General features: G+C 41.6%; 1 protein-coding gene across 2 annotated transcripts; it reads left to right on the top strand.

The window, feature by feature from the left end:
• The first annotated feature begins 525 nt into the window (after window positions 1-525).
• Window positions 526-23,696, top strand: rab3ip (RAB3A interacting protein (rabin3)). 2 transcript variants are annotated; one of them, XM_079493869.1, is made up of 14 exons: window positions 526-707; window positions 6,223-6,284; window positions 6,875-6,985; window positions 8,668-8,828; window positions 9,973-10,135; window positions 12,518-12,613; window positions 13,561-13,638; window positions 14,226-14,435; window positions 16,039-16,167; window positions 16,428-16,540; window positions 17,056-17,079; window positions 18,522-18,621; window positions 19,246-19,315; window positions 20,732-23,696. In XM_079493869.1, exons 3-14 carry the CDS (start codon window positions 6,902-6,904, stop codon window positions 20,812-20,814), a joined length of 1,311 nt encoding a protein of 436 aa, XP_079349995.1. In that variant the 5' UTR covers window positions 526-707; window positions 6,223-6,284; window positions 6,875-6,901; the 3' UTR covers window positions 20,815-23,696. The 2 variants fall into 2 exon arrangements, with proteins under 2 accessions (XP_079349995.1, XP_079349996.1); XM_079493870.1 differs by lacking the exon at window positions 17,056-17,079.
• The last annotated feature ends 2,770 nt before the right edge of the window (window positions 23,697-26,466 follow it).

Genomic DNA, 26,466 nt, shown 5'->3' with positions numbered 1-26,466 from the left:
GCTATTGGAATATGGAGAAATTTATTTCAAAAACACTAAGTGTTGCATGTTGGGAGCGTCACTGATGTACTCGTGGTACCCGCTGTCAACTCCACACCCATCGCATTTTACATTGTGCCATCACCTTTGACCACAGCTCCTGTACTTTCTGTTTCTTTTTGTGACAGTTGGCATCCTTATTTGTTGCCCCCTTCTGCTTATCCGAGTGCCCTGCCACCAACCGGTTTCTTTTATATATCCGATATGGTTATATCGCCAACTCAGATCGATATAAATGACCTTCCCCAAGACACAGGCTGAGTGAAGGACCTTCTTATTCGGAACAGTCCCTTTGGACCTAAACCAGTCCATCTGTGCAGACTGTGCACGGTGCACCATTCAAAAGTGTATTTATGTTCTTTCTCAGCTTGTACATGAACGCACCATTTAATTGGTGTTCTTTCCAGGTTTGTGGCGTGGTATGTGAACGCACCATCTGCTGGTGTATCGGTGCTGTTGTTTCCCACCAAGTTGTGGGCAGCACTTGAACGCAGCATCAGTGTCATGGTTGCTGTTGGAATACAAGCGGCTCCAGTCCAGTGTGCAAACAGGATCCTGCTCCTGTGTGTTTCTGTGGGTTGTTGCATGCTCGTGCTTTTACCCGAAGACAGTTAAAACCTACATTAAACATCATCCGAGCTGATTATCATCAACGCACACAGACACAGGTGAGTTGACAGCTATGACGTTGCCGTGTGTGTGTGTGTGTGTGTGTGTGTGTGTGTGTGTGTGTGTGTGTGCGTGCGTGCGTGCGCGCGCGTGCGCGCATACTACAGTACAATATGCATCTTAAATATGTGTGTATGAATTGGCCTTTATAGCTTGGTTTAGCACCAGAAAGCTGCTGTCTGTGTGTGTGATGTTACACCGACATTGGTGACTTGTTGAATTATTGGACTCCGGAAGTCGCTGTTTATCAAACGAGTCGTTTGTTAAAGCCCCGCTGGAGACCGAGTTCCACGGGTCACTAGTTTGCATGTGACATCTGTCATTTCATTTCTGCTACTGTAGCTGACAGCTAATGCTAGCCGAGAGAGAGAGAGCGTCCCCATTCATCTTTCATGTCCAAGTGTCACGTCACCAAACGCAGCATTTAAATACGAATGGCAGCTATTAAAGCGACTGACTGAACGAATGCATGACTGAACGCATTATGTTGCTATAAAATAAAAATGTCACATGAAAAGCACAGCACAGTTGGCTAACGTTAATGTTAGCCGTCTGCGAGTCTCATTTAATGAGCATATAGAGGGAAACCTAAGAGCCTGCTCGCTCAGCCACTATAAATAAAACATTTATAGTGCCATTTATTTAGTTTAGCTTTTCTTGAGCACAAACACAATATTGTGGGTGTGAATGGTGACCTTTGTCATTACTGTATGTCACGGCTAGAGGTGTGTTTTATAGGACCATATTATATCTGTGTTATAACTGTTATTGCATGGTCAGCCTGACTGGGTCACTACTCGGGTTGTTATTACACTTTTTCATGTGAAGGACCCACAAATTAATATGCATTTGACCGCAGGCACCCTATAATACACAATAAAAACAAAATAAACATTGAAAACACCACAATACAGCGAGATCGATTTCGAACACTACTCCAGTGGCTGATGATGACTGCTGATGATAATGATGGATACAACAATGTAAACATTGGGCAAAGCTACATACTAATATGTACCTTTTAAATGACACATAACCAGTAAAACCATTGAGACCTCACTTGGCCAGTTCTTTACCAGAAATAACTGGCCAAGATTGTCACACAATACAAAGAATGTCACACAATACAAACAAACAAGCTTGGCTGACAAAACAATATTAAGCACATAGCCCATATGACTGACAGCAGACTAGTCAGACTAGTGTGTAGCCTATAGTTTTATGGGGCCCTCCCTGTCAAGAGTGCAATTTTTCCTTTTTGTATGACGGGAGTGGTCGACTTGTGAATGAATTAGGCACCATTAGATGCCTGAAGAAGATCTTTGACCGAAATATTGATACTAATAAAAGTGTTCATATTGTAAGTGCAGGCGGTGTGCGGGTCTTTGTGCACTGTATGTGCATTTTTTTAATACTAGTATGAATGAAGCTATATGAAATCTGAAAATGTTTAATGCTTCATTTTTTACATCATATTTCTCTCGGCTAAGGGATCCGTGCGTGGCCTGAAAAACTTTGAAGACCCTTGATAGATAGATAGACTGACTTTATGGTGTCTGGTGATAATGAACACGCGCACACACACCCCATTCCTTCTGATCATCATGTTAGTCATAAGATAGAAAAGCACGTGACCTGTGTGTGTGTGTGTGTGTGTGTGTGTGTGTGTGTGTGTGTGTGTGTGTGTGTGTGTGTGTGTGTGTGTGTGTGTGTGTGTGTGTGTGTGTGTGTGTGTGTGTGTGTGTGTGTGTGTGTGTGTGTGCGCGAAGTAATAATAATAGCCTAAACTTTATTTATAGAGCACCTTTCATGACACAAGTGCTTTACAGAAAAAAATAAAGTACAAAAAGCTAAGCATCAAACAACATAGAAATCATCTGTGCATCTGTATGTGTTTTGGATCTGATGGTGAAGGAATTCAAATGAGTATGGATGGAGAATGTCATGCCAATTTTATTTATAGAAAGCCAAATCACAACAAAAGTTATATCATGGACTCATGGCACGTTACATATAATAATATCTGAAATGTATACGGTGCTTTTCTAAGCACCCAAAAAGACCCTTTACAGGAGGAGGAGACTTTACACTATGAAAACGCCTAGACTATCGAATCAATTCAATAAAAACAGTGGAATGGTGTGACAGGGGGGGGGGGGGGGGGGTGCAGTTAGCTGGTGAACGCCATTATACTTTATTGAAGAGGTCGGTTTTAAATTTTTGAGAGCGGTTTTGAGGGTGGGGCCTTCTCTGAGAGTATTGGGGAGTGCTTTTTTCCGTCTACCCCAAATCTCTATGCCAAAAATAGCAGATCTACAAGCTCACAATGTGCCGCATTGCAATGCGTAGGATTCTCTCTGCTATTAGAGAGAGAGAGAGGTGAGTTGTGTGTGTGTGTGTGTGTATGGGGGGGGGGGGGGGGGTGGAGGTGGAGGTAGGTTATTGTGGGTGACCATCTGTGTTGTTGGCACACACACACACACACACACACACACACACACGGGTGAATAACAACTAGTATAATAACGGTCCTCCAGACGTTTGAGGCACGGCCAGTCGGCCAGCAGCCTGTGGAACTGATCCTCCCTGAATCCTCACACCAGGTTATTAGACCGTCTTAAAGGACCACGTCACCCTTTTTCAGCCTCGTCTTCATATAATTCGTCCTCACTAATGCTCAGTGTAAGATGGCACCGTTTCTGTATACGGCTGTGGACCGTTAAGAAACCTGTCTACCAGTGACATCATCAGTAGGCAGGTTTGGTCATTTCAAACAAGATTTCAATTTCGTTTTTGTAAAATAGTTTTTTTTTGTTTTTTATTTTAATAATGAAAGAACAATGGCTTATAGCATGCCAGCGGATTCGTCCGTTATCACTGCATTAAATATGCATCAACCGTTATCAGGACGTTGGAATATGGCCAATATGGCCATACTGGCATACTAGACATTGTGGTGTTTGGCTGTGTTCACCTGGACTGCACGCATGCAGGGTGTTGCAGACAGCCTGGTCAAGGATTCCCCCTGATGAACGTGTCATTTCCAACTCTATTGTCGCAATTTGTCGGGGCATGGAAACTAGGGGCTACTAATATTTACTATTCTCTGCCTATCGGGACGTAACTCGGATGGCGCTGGTCGGCTCTGGTGGCCGACCAGAGCCGTCACCAGAGTCGTCTCTGGTGGCCGTCACAACGCTCTGCACGGCGACTGGCTCAGCTAGCGCCTCGCTCGGCGGTGCCTCACGTGGCTCAAGGCCACCTCCGTCATTGACACAAAAAGCAAGCGCTCCCATAGTTTCACTTCCGGATTTCCCAGTATGTTGATTATCACATACTGGGGGTATTTCTAAGGTATTTCTAAGGTGATAACGAACATTCTCTTGATTAAGGGGTGATAACATCCAAAGCGGGTGCAGCGCAGCAGGTGCAGCATGCTAATTTTCCAGGAAGAGAAAGGATGTGGCTTCTATTCGCTTGGATGATGTCACTGGTAGGCAGGTTTCTGAACTGTCCATTGACCACCAATAAGAGTGAGTAGACAGAATTGGTCCCATCTTAATCTTATAATGAGAATTAGCTTTTTGTTAAATCTCACCCCAAAAAGCGATTGTCCAATGCCAATCCAAATAGTTTAGGAACTGTTGCTATGCAGGTCAAGCTTTCGACACCTCATAGCTGTCGGTGTTATTTTGTTTGGCTGTGTTGTTGAACACATACTGTACACCAGATTGCTGACCAGATTGCTGACCAGCTCCAGGAGATCCTGCCACATCACACCCATCTTGTTTTCCTTGCACTGGCTCCCAGTAAAGTATAGAATTAATTTTAAAATCCTTGTCGTCATCACACACAGAACCCTCCATGGCCAGGCACCCCCGTGATATAGGTGATCGAGCCTTTGCTAGTTTCGCCCCTAGGCTATGGAACAACCTCCCGGACCACCTGAAATCTGTGGACCTTTTTAAAAAGCATTTAAAGACCCACCTTTTTAGACAGGCCTTTGCAACATAGTGCTGTACTGATTTCTTGATTTTTACCAGTTCCATTTGCTCTGTCTTCTTTTTCTTTGCTTTATTCTCATTATTTTTATTCTTATTATTTACTATTGCTACCATTGACATGTTTTGTTTTTATTGTTGTGAAGCACTTTGTGACTATGATGTCTGTGAAATGTGCTCTATAAATAAAATGTACTTACTTACTTACACAGCTTAACGTCGAGAAAGTTACACGACTGACCCACCCAGGTGGCAATATTACTAATGACCGTAGTCTTACCGTGCAACATGAAAACTCCGGTCGGAGTCGTTAAAAGTTGATTTCTCCCTCTGTCATTTCCTCGTATTTCTAGTTTATTTAAATAATGTCATGCACATTTGTCCAGTGCATAGCCTACTGCAGGCCTGGTTGACTAGATTTAGAAGACATTTTGAAGGTTTTGCTACAAAGATAGCCTGATGAAGGCTGCATAGGCCGAAACGTTGCTGTTTCCCTATTAAAGTTTTTTCACTGCATTTGAAGACGGTGTGCGGGTGTTCTTTTTTTTTTAAGGTTTTGCTACCGAAATGATTGATTATTTATATGGAGAAATCCATTTAACAATAACATGCATCTCAATGGGGGAGAAGGACGGCTTGTCCTGTCTCCTCGCTGCTATTGGACAAGGACGGGTTGGGGAGGGACTTGGCGAAGGGCTAATTAGTGAGGAGGACCAATTATATGAAGATCAAGATAAAGTTGAACCGAGAGCCATTGTCAATGACCAAGACCGTTCAATGGCCAAGGCCTTAATCATAGTGGTGATGATGATCATCATCATCATCATCGTAATACTTTTGCATATCTTATGGCTGCTATGCTGCTGCAACATTCTAATATAAGACCTTGAATATCTCTGTATCACCACAGGAGGCATAGAAACGGTTTAGTTAAATTAGGGAACAAGGCTTTGTGGACTGGAGGCTGCTGGATGTAACCCGATCCCTACCCACAATCCCTCCGGGTGTAGGATTACTTCGGGTCTCCATGGAGACAGACAGACAGGGAGGGCATTGATTGGTTGGGTGAAGTAGCTGACAGGTGGGATGCTGACAGTCATCTGACTCTGTTGAACACAGATGTACAGTGCAACAGTAGAACAGTGATCTGCATCTGATCCTAGATCAGCAGAACAGAGACTTACAACAGCGGGGGTCTTCAAGCAAACTTGTAGATCTTGGGGGTTCCCCCCCTAAAACCAGCTGTGGGGACTGGTTGACACATGATGCATTGGAGCTTGTAGATCAGAAATATTGAAGTGGATAAAGCACTTTGAGAGAGGGATTATTGTGGGTGTGTGGTTTCTGTACTACCTGACCATCTGTGTTTTTGCACAATGTGCGTGCGTGCGTGCGTGTGCGTGCGCACACACACACACACACACACACACACACACACACACACACACACACACACACAGCTAACCGTGACTGAAAAGTGAAAATTCTCTCTCTCTCTCTCTCTCTCACTCAGATGTGAGTGGTCTTGCTGACTGCTTGTCAGACTGGTGTGTACCTGGATCAGCCACAACCATGGTCAGTTATATTAAACTGCTACATGATGCCCACTCTGTTTGTCAATTGTTTTGTTGATAATGTTAACTATTATTATTACATGACATGGTGCCAACACCTACAAAACAAACGATAACATTAAAGCTGCTATAAGCAATATTTTTTCAGTATTTCTAAAAAATGTAATAACTTCTTTTTATATTCAGACAGCCAGCAAAGTAAAGGGTAAGACGCTCACAAAAGTATATAGTCTCTGTGATATATCTAGGGGCCACAATCTGCATTCAAGCTTTGTCATTGGTCTACTTTACTGTTTCCTGATTGTTTGTTTTTTCTGACCAATGACGAGGCAAATCTTTGAATGCAGATTGTGGCCACAGAGTGTTTTTTGGGAGCGTTTTACTCATTGCTGGCTTTGTCTGAATACCAAGAAAAAAGGTCATTCAAATGTTGACATTATTGCTTATAGCTACTTTAATAGCAATATACTACTAAATGCTAAATGGACATAAGATTTCAATACCATATCATTAAAATTTCATTTTGCAGTATTGTTTAAAATATTTATTAGTATGATTATTACAATTATTACATTTTCTGCGTCTATGCAGAGTATATGATGATCTACTACAGCTGCTATGGCTAACAGCAGTCAGAGCACTGAACCTCTGGAAGGATTCCATGAAGTGAACCTGGCTTCACCCACTACCCCTGACCTACAGGTAAACTACCACCTGACCTACAGGTAAACTACCACCTGACCTACAGGTAAACTACCACCTAACTACCACCTGACCTACAGGTAAACTACCACCTAACTACCACCTGACCTACAGGTAAACTACCACCTAACTACCACCTGACCTACAGGTAAACTACCACCTGACCTACAGGTAAACTACCACCTAACTACCACCTGACCTACAGGTAAACTACCACCTGACCTACAGGTAAACTACCACCTAACTACCACCTGACCTACAGGTAAACTACCATCTAACTACCACCTGACCTACAGGTAAACTACCACCTAACTACCACCTGACCTACAGGTAAACTACCACCTAACTACCACCTGACCTACAGGTAAACTACCACCTAACTACCACCTGACCTACAGGTAAACTACCACCTGACCTACAGGTAAACTACCACCTAACTACCACCTGACCTACAGGTAAACTACCATCTAACTACCACCTGACCTACAGGTAAACTACCACCTAACTACCACCTGACCTACAGGTAAACTACCACCTAACTACCACCTGACCTACAGTTAAACTACCATCTAACTACCACCTGACCTACAGGTAAACTACCACCTAACTACCACCTGACCTACAGGTAAACTACCATCTAACCTACAGGTAAACTACCACCTAACTACCACCTGACCTACAGGTAAACTACCATCTAACTACCACCTGACCTACATGTAAACTACCACCTAACTACCACCTGACCTACATGTAAACTACCACCTAACTACCCCTGACCTACAGGTAAACTACCACCTAACTACCACCTGACCTACAGGTAAACTACCACCTGACCTACAGGTAAACTACCACCTGACCTACAGGTTAACTAACCTACAGATAAATTACTACACCTACAGCATGGTAACCTCCATTATCACTTAAAGGTTTCATGACATTCATTTTTCATTTATTTTAGGTTTTATGACCTCAATTACACGCAAAAAACCTGAACTTTGAACATTCAGTGGATCTTCTGTGGTCTGGAGTTTTCTCTGGGGTTTGGAAGCCTTTTGAGCTGCAATGAAAACAGGCAAAACAGTGACATCTGCTGGCAAAGCTCATTGTCATATATGGGATTTGCTGGCTCTTACATCACACTCTACAGGAAAACCAGAGCACTTGTTTGAGCCAGAAAACCCCAGACCACAGAAAATCTACTGCATGTTAAAAGTTCAGGTTTTATGGGTGCAATTGAGCTCAGAAAACCTAAAAAGAAATAAGAAAAATTACTCCCTTTAAGCCTTAAAGGGATAAGGGATGTGACAAAAAAAGGAAAGTTTTTGTAATTTTCTTAAAGTTTAAGATATGGGTTCCCAAACCTTTCAGCCAACCTAACGCCACATAAACGTTTGGTGAGCATTTTGTCCGCAAATGTAATGTATTAAGCCTATAGGCCGGGCTATGTAGGGGTTTTGTAACAATTATGGTTAAAATGTATTTGTAATCATTTTTACATTGTATTTCACTCATTCATTTTGTTGTGTGTACATTTATTTTTGTCATATTTTTGATGACCCAAAATAGTTTTGCGACCCCATCAACTGACTTTGGGAACCCCTGACTTAATGACCTTGTTCGTAAAGGAATTAACTGAAATCTGGAAATTGATCATTGTTTACCCGTGTGATTTTATCTACCAGAACCAAGCAGACCATCGCCCCCCCACCCGTCAGACCGCACCCCCCACCGCGCTGTACCGCACCTCTTCCCTGGGCGGCCCCCCGCCATCCCCCCACACCACGCTGAGAGCTGACCAGCTGCCCACACAACCCGTCTACTCCACCCCACGACACAATGGAAGGTGAGCTAGAAGAATAGAATAAAATAACAAAACGGAGAGAGCACCTGGACATTTTGCTTGGTGCACACAGCGTTTACTTTAGCAGGAAGAGATTGCACATGAACTCTACAGCGGCACTGAGGTGCTCCAACACAGATACAACTAGAAAAAGTGCCCTTCTGGGCACAGGTCTCCACCAGGAGGATAGGACTGTGAGATGTTTGGCAAAAAAAAGAGTAATATCACTCATAGCATCGTTCCAAAAATGTGTTTTGCAAAAATCAACCTGTTGGTGGCGCTATAACAGACCAATGTGAAAAGGGTGTGATATATTCCTCAGCCTAGTAAGAAAATGTGTGAAAGATTTCACGTAAATTGCATGCTGCGTTCATGATTTGAGGCTTTTGTTCAAAACGGGGCAATCTTGCAAACTGTGAAAGCCAATTAGGATGGAATATGAAATATCGGACAGATCCGACTTGAGCACATGACCATAGAGATACTGTGTAACGATTTGTGAGATTTTTGGACAGAATCTGGAGGAGTAATATCAAAAAATGTGTTTTACAAAAGTCGGCCTCCTGGTGGCGCTATAAAAGGCAGATGCGGAAAATGCAGGTCAAAGGTTTGTCCTTGGCCTATAGGGAGTGTGCATGCAACGTTTCACGCAGATCGGTGCAGTTTTAGGTAAAAAATGTGAAAAGCTGCCTCATGGTGGCGCTATAACAGGCCGTTCTGGAAAATGTGGGGCAGAGGTTCATCGTTGGCATCCAGGGAGTGTGTGTGCGAAGTTTGGCATCGACCGGGTTAACGGTGCCGGAGATTAGCTGGTAACGGACGGACGGAAGGACGGACGGACACACGGACGGAGTGCAAAACATACTCTCTCCCCATGCCTTCGGCCAGGTGGAGACAATGAACTACTCACCTAATGCTGCGGTTGTTCCATGTTTAACGTAATTCCAAAGTGTGTACATTGTTTTAAGTCACCGATGCATGGTTTTCATATCATATATAAGCTTGTGTTTAATCCACGTGGGTTCTTGTTAGCTTACTAGCACTCTGAACGGCAACGGCATCATCTTTCATTTCAGCCACTATAGGGTTTAAATGGTTGGAAAAGGTGTTGTTCCCGCTCTTATTTCCCACGCCCGCTCCCCAACAGTGTCCCCGGGCTGGAAGGGGAGCTTGCGGCAGCAGAGGGCGGGGCCAATCTCCTGCCTGGAGAGGAGGGGGAGGAGCCAGGTGGTTTGAGGAGTCCCTCGGTCATGGAGGTCAAGGAGAGAGGATACGAGAGACTGAGGGAGGAGCTAGAGAAGGCCCAGAGGGTAACACACACACACACACGCACGCGCGCACACACGTTACTACTACTACGCTTGATGGCATCAAAATGTTTAGCTAAGCAATTTTATGGATGCCGTTTTTAGCTTTTATGGTTTTGACATTTTTAACCCCAAAGCCTGAGTTAAGCGCCATTCGCGCTGAGCACTTAAGTTAGCGTCCGTCTACAAAGAAGGACAAAGTTATGTAAACAGTGCATCAGAGTGTCAGAGCGCTACACAGAGAGAGTTGGAGAGGGAGATCTCTGCCTCCGTGGTGGTGTTGAAAGACACACACACACACACACACACACACACACACACACACACACACACACACACTGTACACACACTCTACACACACTGTACACACCACCTAGTAGCAGTGAGGCTCCAGACAAATATGCGTGTTTGCACTTTTGTGAGTGTGTGTGTGTGTGTGAGTGTGTTTCTGCTATGGATAATCACTACCCATTAAGCAATGTTAACATTATTTTCTGTTTTTATGTTGAAACAACTTATTTATTTATTTTTGTCATTTATTTTGACATTTACATATTATTTTTATTCTTTTCATTATAATTGTTATGATAATATATGATTTATCATGCATAATAATGCTGCTGTTTATCATAACGGTTCTATAAAGAGACCAGTTTAGGGGTCAGAAAACATTTAAATTACATATAAAGACAGTACTATGAGATAATTCATTCAAGTTTTGTTTATTCTCGAAATCAAACTCTTTTTCCAGTGTCGTCGAATAATACAATATCATATAGGAGGAAAAAAAAAAACATCACAATACATCAGAAGATCAGGAAAAAAAAAAAAAAAAAAAGTGAATTACATAAGGCTTACAAATAAAAAGCTAAGACAAATTTCAAAACGATCTAAAAACAGTTTGTGGGGGTCTGTATTCTCATCAAGGCTCACCAACGACTCAAGGGTACCAAATACCAATGTGGTCAGTTTCAATGTCGTTTGCAGTCATTCCAATTGTATTAGGGCCACAGACGCCATAATAATAATATATTATGTTATAAGTAACTTATTAGAGCATTTTATTACATCTATATTTCTGGTATACAACTATTTATCTCATCTATGCTATCGTATATTACAGCAGGCCAGGGTGTCTGTCATAAAAGATATAAAATAAATGAATGAAGGCCTTCAAATGTATGAGAAAGTCTGAAATGTGCATTTCAGTGGTCTTCAAATGTTTACTTTTTATTAAATAAGAAAGAATATTTTTTATGATCAGCACTTTGTCTTTATTAAGCAACAACAACGGAATACAAATATGTGTGGACATTAAAATAGTGACATACCGTCGATACCGCCTTAGACCAGTGTCAGATTTCAAATTCTGATTTGCCAGTCGCTTCCATGTGATTTTTTTTGTGCATACATTTATTGGACTAATTAACTCATTTATTGCGGCTAGCTGTTAATAAATAATAAATCCCAGTTCCAGGTGCCACCATACGCGTTCACTTTAAAAGTCGGAGTTTGCCCGCCCCCCACACACACTCGCTACACACACTCGAGTATCATTGGCACAAGCACACACTGTTTACCTTTCGTCAGAAGCTTTTACATGGTGGGAGCGTCGTGGTACAAAGGCACAAATTAAATCCGAAATTTGGATGGCAGAAGATCCACCAAGGACCTCTCCTGGATTCTGACTTATGGACGTTTGAAAATCCTACTTTCAACTGCAGTGATTATATTTTCAATCCCATAGCTGGAGCGGTGGGGCGTTGCCATAGCAACCGGACCAATGTCAAAAGCCGCCGTGGGACTCAACCATTATATAGACGGAGTATACATTGGGGTCCGTATATATACGGACCTGGGATATGACGTCCCCTAGCGTCAGGGTCCGTATATATACGGACATGGGAAAGAAAGAATGAATTGGATATGTTGGATGAAGTCAAGCAGATAGGAGGGGTTAGATCACAGTCAGATCAGGACCAGGTGATGGTTAAAAAGGCAGTGTGGAGGATACAATTCGTTTACCCACCCACAAAACACAGTCCATTTACAATTTCATCTTGAATAAAACCATCCTAATAGGTATAAAAAGAAAAAACTAACAATCCAAAACCATTGATCAAAAAAGACTTAATAAAAATGTTTGATTATCATATTGATGGTCATATTGTTGGCTTTTTTTTGTCTCCAGAACATGTCATGTTTAATTTCTATGATTTTATTTCTTCACCTTGAATTTATTTATATTTTCTGTTTCTGTTTTTTTCCCCCATTGTGCATATGTCCATGCTTCTACTGTATGCGCGTGCGTGTATGTGTGCGTGCGTGCGTGCGTGTGTACGCGTGTGTGTGTGTGTGTGTGTGCGTGTGCGTGTGTGCTCTAAGGAGTTATTATTGAAGGATAAGGAGTGTGAGAAACTGTCTAAAGTCAGAGTCCAGCTAGAGCAGGAGTTAGAAGACTTGACCGCATCACTGTTCCAGGTACTACTGCTGCTCCTGCTACTACTACTACTACTACTACTACTACTACTTACTACTACTTACTTCTCACTATTACTACATACATTAGGTCACGGACCCCTTAGACCTCAACTTAACGTTACTCGCTCGCTTATAAAATATTGGTAGTTGTGGGTTGGGGTTTTCTTGGTGTTTTTTGGGCTTACTTCCAAATGTTTTAATTATTTAAACATTTTCATGTCATGGACCCCAAAATGTATATGTATTTGGTGAAAAATGAATAATAATAATAATAATAATCTTTCATTACTACCTCGTGCTGTCACATCTAAAGTCTCTCTAGAAGCGTTTATATTCCAAACGAGATGCTAGGTTATGTCAGAAATTAAGACGGAATATCGAGTAAAGTGAACGACGTGCATGTGCGAAACATGTCTAGGATTGCTGAAGAAGAAAAGGCCAAAAATTAAATTAAAAATAGATTTCAGCGATCCTGTTTGATATCATTAAAAATAACCTAAAGACGCCTATACACGCCATAGGCACCCCTGCGGTTTGATTAGAAAATACGTGTATATGTCTCTTCATATTATGATCAAACACAATATATTTTGTTATATTAGAGGAGGTAGTTGAGAGAGATACGTCATCGCTTTTGTAAGGTACTCGTTGAGTTGGTGCTCTTTAACACTCATCCGTCCATGAGGCATTCCTTTGGTGTGTGCTGTATCTGAATACTGTGTTCTGTGTATTTCTCTTTGGTGTGCTGCTAAGTGTGTGTGTGCTCGCGCTGTGTACTTTATCTGTGTATTGCTTCGGTGCTTACTCTCTCTGTGTGTGTGTGTGTGTGTGTGTGTGTGTGTGTGTGTGTGTGTGTGTGTGTGTGTCTGTGTGTCTGTGTGTGTGTGTGTGTGTGTGTGTGTGTGTGTGTGTGTGTGTGTGTGTGTGTGTGTGTGTGTGTGTTACAGGAAGCGCATAAGATGGTCAGAGAGGCAAACGTGAAACAGGCCAACGCTGAGAAAATACTTAAGGAAGCACAGGGAAAGGTGACACACACACACACACTACAAATCACCCCACTGCTGTGCTAAATAATCGATACAGCTGAGTATGATGACATTTTTCACATTACTTGCATTGATCCAGCCTTTCTTATCAATACATTCGCTGCAGGCGGTTTTCTTGTAGATCAGCTGTTTTCAAAATGTTTGCACAACACCATTGTGCGACAAAAAGTATAAAATTACGTGGTGAAATGAAAAATATGTTTTTCACGCTTTTAGAGCATATCCGTGGTCACAATATGGACATACCTAACGATAGATGCCAAAATAAAATGTATATTTATTTTATCTCAAAAGTGCCTAAAATATGTACTGTATGTGAAAACATTATAGCACACGCCAATGTTTCCAAGCCACGGCTTGGAAACATTGGCACTGATGAAAAGACAGGAGGCAGAATTGAGGATGCCATGATGCTCATTAACAGCTAGTACAGTAGTAGTAGTTCCCATCATTAAATAACTTGTCTACTTATAGTGGATCTCTTCTCCACTCGTCTGTTCCTAACATTTTAAAACTTTTTTTTTTTAACTGTCTTGTCTGTCTTGTCTGTGTGTCCGTCCCGTCAGATCGACGTCCTCCAGGCGGAGGTGACGGCACTGAAGACGTTGGTGCTGTCCTCGCCTGGCTCTCCTGTGTCCGAGCTACCACCAGGGGGATCCATCATGAAGGCCCCGTTCAGGAAAGGCCACGGCCGGAACAAAAGCACATCGTCGGCTGTAGTGGGTTCACAGCCAGACCCCTCCGCCACGGAGCCCATAGTACGAGACTGTAGAGAGGTACGACGCACGCACGCACACAGTCACACATAGTCACACAGTCATGCACGTATTTGTATTTTTTTCCTATATCAAACCCTGGATATAAATCTAAATGTGGGCAGTATATCAATAGCAGAAGCAATATGGGTAATGTGAAGAGATGAGTGACACACACACACACACACACACACACACACCCCTATCAAAGAGATGGCGATGGAGGTAGACTAAAGAGTTTGAGATCCTCGTGGGCATCCCTCAGCGTGATACCCTGGCCCCCTTCTCACAGACCACATCGCCCTAGTCTCGGACACAGCAGAGAAATAAAGGGAACTACTACTACTGGTTGTAGAAATGGAGGCAGATCTGCCTTGAGCTCAATGCCAAGACGACTAAATTGATGGCATTTAACCCCATTAAGACCTGAGACTAATTCTACAAATGTTCAAAAATATCAGATGTACGAAGCTCGCAGTGCAGCGTGGCACGAAGTCAGGGCTGGCAGTGAGGGCGATATTTGTCACTGCACGTACTCTTACTGGCTGGGGGGTGGCACCTGTCAGCAGGGATTGGTGGGCAGGAGGAGTAGGACAAAGGCTCTGCATCCTACCAGTGGGGGCTTCCTGGCAGGTGAACGGGTAGATATATGTGTGGGGATGAATCAACAAACATCTTCTTATACCAAACATCTGGCATAACAACATCTATCCCTTGCTAACTGATCCCTGTAGAGGTCTGCTGAGTTGGCATGAAGCGCAGTATAAGCTGAAACAGTCTACATTTTTAACACTTTTTTTTTTGCCAGGGAATTTTTCATAATAAAGGCACTAGAGCGCCACGCAGATGAGGCAGATTTTACTCTGACAAGCCCTGCCTTCCATTACCCCCCAAAACCGGGAGGCATAAGTTTCCTTTAGTACCTCACTCTACCTCTTCTTATGTCTCTCTAGAAGCATTAATATTCCAAACGAGGTGCTTGCTGAAGTCAGAAATGACCACAGAACATCGATCGCCGTTATGATCAAAACCATGGAGAGCGCCGTAGATTTAGAGTTCTGAGCAACCTTTGTCAGCCCGTAAACAAGAAAGTGAACGGCTCACATATATGTCTCTATCGAGAAGAACACAGCCTCCCTCCCCTTCCTTCCCTCCTAGTTGTGTCTTTTTTATTTTTATTTTTTACTTTTATTTTTTATTTTTGTAATGTGACTGTCGATTTGTGTCAAACTCTTTTTTTTTTTTAAATTTGTCTTCGTTTGTTTGTTCTGTATTGTTGTTACTGGTATTGTGTGTGTTGTGTTTGTGTCTGAAAAAGAAAAACCAATAAAATACTAATCACAAAAAAGAAAGAAAGTGAACGGCAGTGAGCAAGCGCGAAACCGGCCTAGGATCACTGAAGAAGGAAAGAAAATGAAAAAAAGTATTTTATAATATGGTTTGATATCAATAAAAAGGACCTAAAGATGCCTATACACGTCCAAGGTACCCCGTGATTTTGATTCTAAAGATGTGTATACACATCATTAGCATACTGTAATTAGTGTTAAATATCACCACTCCCTCTGACTTGATCTGTATACTCTGTCTGTCTGTCTGTCTCTCTCCCTCCTGCTCTGTGCAGGTAGACAGTCAGTTGTTCTGTGAGTTCAAACTGTGGAAGGAGGACCCGACAATGGACAGAAGTTGTCCTTTCCTGGACAGAATCTACAGAGAGGACATTTCCCCCTGTCTCACCTTCAGCAAGACAGAGGTGTGTGTGTGTGTGTGTGACTGTGTGTGTGTGTGTGTGTGCGCTTGATGAGCGTTACAACAAACAATTGGTGTTCGCAGTATGGATGCAACAATAAATCGGTGTAATCGCTTACAAAATATAATCAATAAAATAATCACTTGACGAAAAAGCTTACAATGCAAATGTGATCTTGAAAATCGGCTATTTCCGAGACAAGAAATCACTCAAATATTCTGCTTTATTCCCTCCTGTGTGTGTGTGTGTGTGTGTGTGTGTAGTTGGGGTCAATCATTCTAGAAGCTGTAGAGCTGAACACATTGAGTGTTGAGCCAGTTGGATTCCAGCCCCTACCGGTCGTTAAGGCTTCGGCTGTGGAGTGTGGAGGACCAAAGTATGTCCATACAACACACGCACGCACACGCACGCACGCATGTGCACGCACACACACAGTCTAATTTTCCTCAGAGCTCTGTTTTAATGCTGAATTACTGAATAAGGAGATTACTTAGTCCTTAGTTGTGGGCAGAGCTCGACTGGGTCAAAAAAATCACCCCAGACTGCCCCCCCCACAACCGGCACGCAGATAGCTGATTGGTCGGCCCACAGGGCATACGCCTAGTGCGTCAAGTGGCCGCGGGGGTGGTACTGTGCTGGTACTTTCTATTTTCATAATGGATGCACTGAGGTATGATGAGATAACACACACACACACACACACACACACACACACACACACACACAATATATACTGTCGCTCTCCTCTCTCTCTCTGTCTGTCTCTTTCTTCCCTGTCCCCTCAGATGTTTTTGTCCTCCTGGCTTCACTCGTTCATGGTCATCTCTCCATCACCGGCTGTCTTTCTTTTTCTTTCTTCCTTCCCTCCCTCCCATTTCTCCGTTCCTCCAGTGCTCGATGGGCTGAGCTTGTCACGTAAGTCGTCTATCCTTTCTCTCTTTCTCTCTCTCTCTCCATCTCTGCTTCACTCATACATAGACAAAAGAATATGGATGAGGATAATAGTGACGTGACCCATTGGTTTCTATGGACCCGTTATGAAGCCATCTTGGAACACCCGGTTCCGAAAAGCAACCCGGAAACGACTGCTATTGGCTGAAGCCCTTGAAACGTGCTAAAATTATGGGAGCATAATATTCACGAAACGCATAGCATGATAATTGAAAAAAAACTTTACAACTAGTAATTGAAAACAAGTTTACTATGGTAATAAAATCGGTATCCGGAGAACTCGCCAGCTTTCCGACTTGCCGCGTTTTAGTGCATTTTTGTATTACTTCACCTTAATTGAAATTGCATTGAATTGAGAGGGAGGAGAGGATAGTTGTTTAGAGTTAACACTAGATGAAGTAGGAATGCTAAAAGTTTAAACACCAAAGTACCGTAATGTAATTCATTAGTAAACAATATCCTGAAATGGTAGGCCTACTTAAATAAATAATTTGATCACTTTGGAAATGAACTATAACATCGGTGAGTTTGACATACTACACTGATGAAGACAGCATGTTAGCATAACATAACTCCGGTATCCATAACATCAAGTGTAAAGTCTGGCCAGAACCTCATTGAATGGAGTAAATGCATCTGCAGCCAACGGGAGAGGAAATAGCGACACCTGCTGGGCCATTTATGGGAATTTACAATCTCTTCCTGGGCTTCAAATCCAGTGGAGCCCCCTTGCCGCCTGCTCTCACTGACTCTATCACTCGTTTCATCACTTAATCCATCCCCTCATTCCTTCTTTTTCTCCTTAACATCCTCACTTTCTTCCTTCATTACTTTTTTATCAACCCTTCTTCCGTCCCCTTTCCTTCCTTTCCCTCCTATATTCCTTTGCTTCTTTCCTTCTGCTCCTCCTTCCTTAACTGCTCCTATTCCTTTCCTATCTGACATCTGCTAGACCTTCCCTTCTTTCCTTGCTTCCTTTCCTTCCAAACATGCTACAGATTTGTTGTGGAATTACCTGCAACTTTTCCCCCCCCATGGCAACCTCACCAATGCTGTAAACTGTGGGTGTGTTCTGTCTAGAATAGAACACTGTTTCTCAACCTGCGGCCGGGGGTCCTTGAAGTGTTAATCCGGTCTGTAACACCTCTAGTAAACAAAATATACATTTTTTTTGTTTTTTTTTATTGCAAAAATGCCTCATTTGTACGCTCTCAGAGTTGAGAATCACTGTTCTAGTTCTATACGATATGATTATTTTGGGGGGTTGGGGGGTTGGGCCTGAAAAGGGTGACAACCACTGATTTAATCTCACAGTAATTTGTATTTAATTAGTTCAATAATATTGGTGATTAAACTCATACATATTTTAAGATTAAATATTATTTTCCCTCTTTTCTGTCAAACAGGAAGTGCGCTCTGAGTGGACAAACTAAAACCTGTAAGCACAGAATCAAGTTCGGAGATTCATCCAACTATTACTATGTCTCCCCCTACTGTAGATATAGAGTAAGTACACACACACACACACACACACACACACACTTATAGGCCTTTCACAATTACGACATAATCACCTAATGCCAATTATTTCAGATAAACGATAATCATAATCGTTTCCATGTTTTTTTTCAAAAAATATCAGCAATAGCAGATCTACAATCATTTTTTGAAAGTATAAAATCATTAAATATGTATTGTATATTTAAGTTATTGTCATATCTGCACCTGTTCAATTTTGTATTACGAAGCCTAAAATGCCAAAAGGAAATTCAATTTTTATTCATATAATGTTCAATGCCTAAAATACTAATAATTAAATTGTTAATTGCAACAAATGTGTAATTGTGACAGCCCTACCCACATACTGGCATATATACTAGTATGTAATGATACAGCATACTTGTACATATAACTTTAGCTCTGATCGACTGCATAGGTGGAGTAAGTTATTCATTTTGATTAGAATGATGTACTTAATTCTCTGTGTGTGTGTGTGTGTGTGTGTGTGTGTGTGTGTGTGTGTGTGTGTGTGTGTGTGTGTGTGTGTGTGTGTGTGTGTGTGTGTGTGTGTGTGTGTGTGTGTGTGTGTGTGTGTGTGTGTGTGTGTGTGTGTGTGTGTGTGTGTGTCAGATTACGTCCGTGTGTAATTTCTTCACCTATGTTCGCTACATTCACCAAGGGCTGGTCAAACAACAAGATGGTAAGACACACACACACACACAATAATTTATTTATGTCCACATAATAGATACAATACGGATACAATAAGGACACAAATATTTACAAGGTGATGTACAAAATGCCGTAAATGTTGGACAAATACCCACACACCCTTCATGTGTACAAGGAACAGCGTCTTTGCCATATTTGGCGGCTACCGATAGTAAAAGAGATTGCACCGAATTTTGCAAGCCGTTTAGCAGCTTTTTTGTTGGCAGTTGTTGGAAGCTTGTCATAGGCTGCCAAAAATAATGTAAATTAGATCAAGTAGATTCTACCTATCGCCTAGCTCTGTGATGGTCTGGAGGAGCGGCTGGTATTTAATGTATTTGATTCTAAGCTAGAATCAAAGGTGCAGGCCACTTCAAGAATGGAAACTGATCTGTGACACATCTGGTGTGTTAGCAGAGAGATGTGCAAAGATTTCACATTTTCAGTACAGAGTTGAAACATCGAAGGTTTGACACAGGAATGCTTGTACATTCTCACAGACAGTGTAAACTGTTTAGATGTCCATTGTTATGAGATCAACCTATTATGTCAAAGACCCTCACAGTCTCAGAGTCAGACCGCACCCACTCCAGGGACACACCGGCTTGGACACAGACATTGTTCAATTCTGGCCACTCCGATGAAACGGACACACACACACACACACACACACACACACACACACACACACACACACACACACACACACACACACACACACACACTGATGATGGAAAATAATATTAATATTAATATTAATATTAATATTGCGGGTGCTGTGTGTATTCAGTGCAAACCACTTACGTACTAAGCTCACTGTTTTGTTCCCCAGCAAGCACGGTCAGGACCTGGACGAATTAGTGACGTCTCTATTGGGGCCAAATCAAGTCAAACCAAGACTAGTCTGATCTGGCCCAGAATATCACCTGATTTCAACGAACATAGATTCTGCCCACTAACGGACGTCCCTGGATGAATCAGAGAGAGTCCAATCAAGGCCAGATCAACTTAAGTCATATCATAACTAGTCAGATCTAGCCCAGAATAAGCTATATTATTTTAACTGATGAGATCATCCCCATATGGGCTGGGATCTGGCCTAGTCCTGAACGTCACCGGAGTCAACAGAGGACGTCATCATAACGTCATCATGACGTCATTTGGCTTGCTGGGTCATTTCGCTTAGTACGTTCTTCTGGAGGTGGACATTGGAGGAAAAGTGTTGTACTTTAGACAGTGCTATTGGTCTAAAGGCCTCTAGCTTCATGGTTAAAGGCAGAGAGCATCTGTCCATAAAGTCTAACCTAGATGTGAACTCGGACAAGAAGATGATAACTTGTTCCTTCCATTCTTCTTCCATTGTCTGTGTGTGTGCGCGTGTCTGTGTGTGTGTGTGTGTGTGTAGTTGAACAGATGTTCTGGGAGATCATGCAGTTGCGTAGAGAGATGTCCTTGGCCAAGCTGGGCTTCTACAAAGACCCGCTGTGACCAATGGGATCACTCTGCTCGCTCTGACGGACAGCCCTGATATCCAATCACAAGCATCCATCCCTCCAGAAACCTCCAATCAAAACTCCATCTCACCATGTCACCTTGAAGAAGCCTGTGGGTGTGTTTGTACTATATTTTACTTTATAGTACAATTTGTGTGTGTGTGTGTGTGTGTGTGTGTGTGTGTGTGTGTGTGTGTGTGTGTGTGTGTGTGTGTGTGTGTGTGTGTGTGTGTGTGTGTGTGTGTGTGTGTGTGTGTGTGTGTGTGTGTGTGTGTGTGTGTGTGTGTGTGTGTGTGTGTGTGTGTGCGCTTTAGAGCCCGACCAATGCCAGAACGATCGCATTTCGACCGATATTTTGTCCAAAAGTGTAGCATTTTCTACTTTAGATTTTTTTGAAGTTTCTATTTGTGAACATTTAACTACAATTTATGTTATTTAAATACTTCAGCCTTATTCAAAATGTTCAAAATTAGAAGATCTACAAGCTCATCAGTCACGACGCTGTGGGGGGGTTTAAGACATCAAATTTAAACATCTTCACCAACAATGATATTCCCAAAATTGGGACGGCAGATTAATTTCTGCAAATTTTAGTACTTAAGTAGAGTGAAAAAGGAAAGGACTCTAGTCTTACTCTAGAGCATACATGGGCAACTGGCGGCCCGGGGGCCACATACGGCCCCCACCTTCACTTAATGCGGCCTGCAGGTTAATATTGGAATACTGTGATTTCGGCTGTTACAATTCCAGTCATGCAAACATGACCCACTTTAATTACTATATTAGTAGCTTAATCTTTTTTAAATATATAGTGGCCCTCTCCATCGTCAAAGTTGCCCATCCCTGCTCTAGAGCCCTGAGAAACTCTGGTCAACCAGTGCCGACACCCTCAAAAAAGGCAAATAATTTGGTCGGGCTCTAGTGTGTGTGTGCGTTTAATTCCCTGTACACTACAATTCATGGCGTTTTTGGGTTGATCGTGACAATGACAGAATCAGACATAAATAATATTGTCATGATTCCCGAGTTCCGTTTAAACGTCAAATCTTATTTTTCTGAATCACGTTTTGTTTTGTTTTTGGTCTGCATGTGTTTCAAAAGTTAGTTTTGAGTCAATCCGAACCACGCTGTCGTCCATATACACACAAAACACGCACGCACACACACTGGGGCTGGGCGATTTCAAATCAGTTTCCAGATTATTTCTAAATTGCCTCGATTACGATTAATGAACGATCATTAGAAGCCAATTAAAATAGCGTCAATAAGAGCATGTAGATCAGCTATTGTCACTAATTCTACACATTATTGGGTTATAAGTCCAAATTTAGAACCAAGTTATTGGTTCTAAATATCTGTTTTGATATATTTTCGGTTAATTGCCCAGCCTAACTCTCACACACACAGACACACACATACAAACAAACAAACACACACACACACACACACTGATAAACAGATCAACACGCTCAAACTTTGAGACAAAATAACACTATCTGTCCTATAGAGACACAGGACCACTGTCTTAAACTTAAACTTGTTAAACTGCAAAGTCTCTCTCCTCTTGTTGTACAGAAGGAGATGGTTCATCGTTTAGTAGCATTTCTGCTCAAGTTATTATTTATGTATATGAATGTGCAGACTCAATGGTAAACACAGTATTTACTTCTGTGTGTGAAGGACAGTGCAGCTCTACAATCAAACCTCATTGTTTTAATAAAGTGAAAATGACTCCATTGTTATGTTTCTGTTGGTGTTCATACTGTATGTCGACACTCTCGGGTGGAAACCTTGTATGTTCAAAACCGTTATTGTGAGGAAATGGAAAATTATTGGATCCAAAGTAGTTATTATTTAGTCACAAGCTCTTGTCAATACTTTTCAATCTTGTCAATATTTATAAAATCCAGTCACAGTTAAGCACTTTCACTTTAAACAACATTTTAAAATGGCAAAGATTGGCTATTTTTTGCTACTTTTGTGTGACACTGTATAGTATGAGGAAGTAGGGCAATTCATCTTACAAAAAAACAGAGTCGATATATGGAGATACAAGGTTTTGGTCCAACAATTCAATAGACGATATATTGAATATTTACTTTGTACTGTTGGTGACTGGGAGTTGACCGGTAGAACCACAGTCTTCTACTGTTGTACTGGGAGTTTACCAGCATGGCTGCACAATATTAGGAAAATGTATTGTCATCGCAATATCAACATGCGATAATATACATATCGCAAAGGAGTTTTACATATCGCAGAAGAGATGTATTTCTTTTTTCTTTCTTTTTCTCTCCAGGTAAAGGTTGTTTTTGTTTAGATTAATATAAAAATGTTTTAAGCAGAGCAGTGAGGAACTGTATTGAGTTGGTGGTCTATATTCATTTTCAATAGTGGCTGTGGCCAGCTGGTGCAAAGTTTTCAGCAAAACTATGTTGGAATGTTAATACAAATCCATTTGTTTCTTTCTTCCTTTCGTCAGTGTGTGCATGCAAAAGTGGGCAGACCAACATTAAAACTATACTTCAGTATTTGTTTACTTATCGCGAGGCAATATCGTCATGGTAATATATATTCAACAATCACATATGTGTTTGCTTGATATGGTGCAGCCCTGCTGCCCAGCACAACTACGGTGGGCCACTGGGAGCCAGTTTAATGTTAACTGTGTACATTTACAAAACCGTGTGTGCGTGTGTGTGTGTGTGTGTGTGTGTGTGTGTGTGTGTGTATGCGTGTGCTGTTATAGGGTGTTTATACACATAGGTGCGTGTTAAGATGAACCTAGCTACATCTCCCACACTCTCTCCATGCGGCTTTTCTGTTTGTTTTAGTGCCTTCTTTCTCTGGAAACTCAAATAAAACTGTATACCTCTGTGGAAATTGTAATGTTGTTGTTACTATTGTTGTTATTGTTGTTACTATTTTTCTAAAGTTTTTATCCATGTTCTGCTTTATCCAGACAGCGTAGAGAGAACAAAGAGAAGGCTAGGGACAGGGATTAATGCAACATAGATTATGGGCCCTATTCAAACTAAGGATGTCATAGGTAGGCCAGTAGGTGTTGAGTAGCTGTACACATACGCCACACAATGACATCCCATACTATAATATAATAATATTAAACTGTAAAATACAGTAGCACATGGGGCAAATTCACCTTTAGAGGAGAATATTATGGTATTTTATAGATTTCCTGACCTCATGGTCAAGTCAGAATGTGGGTCCCTTGAGAGTGGATGATAATGCTATAAATGTCTAGTAATGTGACATGTATCAATCAGTTCTTTAATGTCATCTTATTTTGAATACCGGTAGTTTACAATTTTATCCAAGACAGTTTTGCACTTTAGCCCTTTGCTTGGAGTATGTGTGATCTGATCCTAGGTCTGTGGCCATGGGGATTTTAACCTTGAATACCTTATTTTCTGGCAATACATTCTGGCAAGACAAGTTTATATCTTGCTGGATATTTTAGTCTAAGATATACTAGATGATGGGGTGCCAAACACTGAGTGTCTGACAGGAGAATTCTGGCTCCTCATGACAGCATATTGAATGCCTGTCAAGGGCCGACACCCATAATTAGTGCCAGTGGTACTGTGGGGTGAAGTATGCTGACAAATTGTTTCCAGGCAGTCATAATAAATCAAGAGAACTGCAACCGGGTTGGCCATAGATTTAATTCCCTCTCAGGTATAAATATAAATGCAGGCACTATTTCATATTCAAGTTATGTTCCACAAATTCAATTCACTTCTGTTCAATACAAACAGGGCCACAGTTGGCAGGTGACCAAGTAATCAGGATTGTAATAATGAATCTACAATGCACAATAAATAGCTCCTTGTTCCATTATCAGCACAGCATATAGGGTCAATAGTCTAACTGTAATTGATTTGTTTGTCATAAAAGCAGTGCTGGAAAGTAAGTACATTTAATTAAGAGTATTTCCAATTTCAAATACTTTTGAAATACTTTACTTTTACTCCACTACATTTATTTGACAACTTTAGTTACTAGTTACTTGATTGATACTAGATTTTGATTATTATTACAAAACATACATTAACCACTTCAGTCCTACATACATTTCAGGGTTTTTTTCTGCAAACTGTTAAAGTATTCAATCAATTCAAATGTCAACAATGTGAATTGAAATATAGTCAATACAAGTGGTATGATTAGAAGTGTTAGTAGTAGGCATGTAGTAGTAGCAGCAGCCAGAAGGCACCACACGGTATATGTTGTTACCCCTGTTGAATTAATAAGAGAGAACAAGGGAATAGTTAATCTTCATGATGATGATGGCTTGCTCACTTGGGAACTTTCAGAGGCCTGACTATAACGTTCTTGTTGGAGTTTTCCCCCTAGTGGACTAAGGTTGTAACTGCCTTGTACCAGAAGGAATCTGAGGAAACATGATTGATTTAAATTTGTATTCACAGTTTGGTTACATTTCAAACGAAAGCACAAGTCAATTCAAAAACTGCTATAGAACCAGAAAAAGCAATAAAACTTATTTACACCAGGGTCCTGGTCCTCAATTTTCAATTAATGTAGAAATATACACTTGTATGTTACTTTCGGGACGCCAATGTAAAAAGATCACTCACATAGTTTGCAGACACGTCATGTGTTTGTAACGAGTCAGAAAGCTAAAACAATATCAAAAGGCCACTGATAAATGAATTAATGCTTTAATTCGCGAATAAATAAATACATAGCCTATGCCTGCTTCTGCTTGATAGGCCTGCCCTACAAAGTTTAAGTTGTATGAAGTGTGAATGTCATATGCAATGGTATATAGTCAGTGCAATGGTTCTCAAACTGGGACCACCAGGAGTTATTGAAGGTGTTCAGGGGGGTCGCCAGCAAAATGTGTCAAATTCTGAAAATAGCCTATATAACAATTAAATTGCCTAGTGGTGTGATGGTCCCGTGCATAAGTAGCCTAACCATATTTTCAGGAGGACGGACCTTTTTAAAAACGGGGGTTTCAAATTCCAGTGGAAAGCCCCGTTTAAATGGTCCTTAATTAGACGTGCATGGCGCATCTTCACACCCACGCCTGCTCCTTGTCACCGTTGATTAAAGGACCTTGATTAAAGGGCCCGGTTTAAATGTCCTGTTAATTGTTGCACTTTCTGTCCGCAATCTGCAGTCCTGGCCACAGCAGGTGCGAGGGTTCGATTCTGGGTCAGACCATTGATTGATTGATTGAAATATTTATTAACAGTTTGCAGAATTACAGTACATTTAAGCACAACTCAATACAAAGACTGTTAACTGTGCAGTGGACGACCCAATAAAGCATTACACTTGTTTACAAGAGGGTCCACTTCATCAAAAACCAGATCGTGTGGGTGGCTACACACACACACACACACACAGACACGCGCACACGCACGCACGTGACGCAATAAATGTCGTTTTAAAGATTAAACTGTGCTGCTATTGGACAGTTTGAATGTAGTCTCGCGTTGTCAGACAGTTGCCTCTCGCAATTTTCAAACGCATAGCATTCGGACTCGGAGAGCCATTGTGGAATAGTCGTCTGACTACACGTACTGCATGGGCCTGGCTGCAACACAACATTTTAATTAATTCTCTATCTATTGTAAATTGTAATGCACAAATGTGGCTT

Source organism: Electrona antarctica (genome assembly GCF_951216825.1).
Source record: "Electrona antarctica genome assembly, chromosome: 23".
NCBI lineage: Eukaryota > Metazoa > Chordata > Actinopteri > Myctophiformes > Myctophidae > Electrona > Electrona antarctica.
The sequence above is the reverse complement of the archived record's forward strand: the minus strand, read 5'-3'. Positions and strand labels throughout refer to the sequence as shown.

Bases quoted from the DNA above. Each gene is read 5' to 3' on its own strand.
- rab3ip (XM_079493869.1), top strand. From the start codon at position 6,902: ATGGCTAACAGCAGTCAGAGCACTGAACCTCTGGAAGGATTCCATGAA. The intron at 8,829-9,972 runs GTGAGCTAGAAG...GCTCCCCAACAG, and splicing joins ACCCCACGACACAATGGAAG to TGTCCCCGGGCTGGAAGGGG. The intron at 16,541-17,055 runs GTATGTCCATAC...CCGTTCCTCCAG, and splicing joins GTGGAGTGTGGAGGACCAAA to TGCTCGATGGGCTGAGCTTG.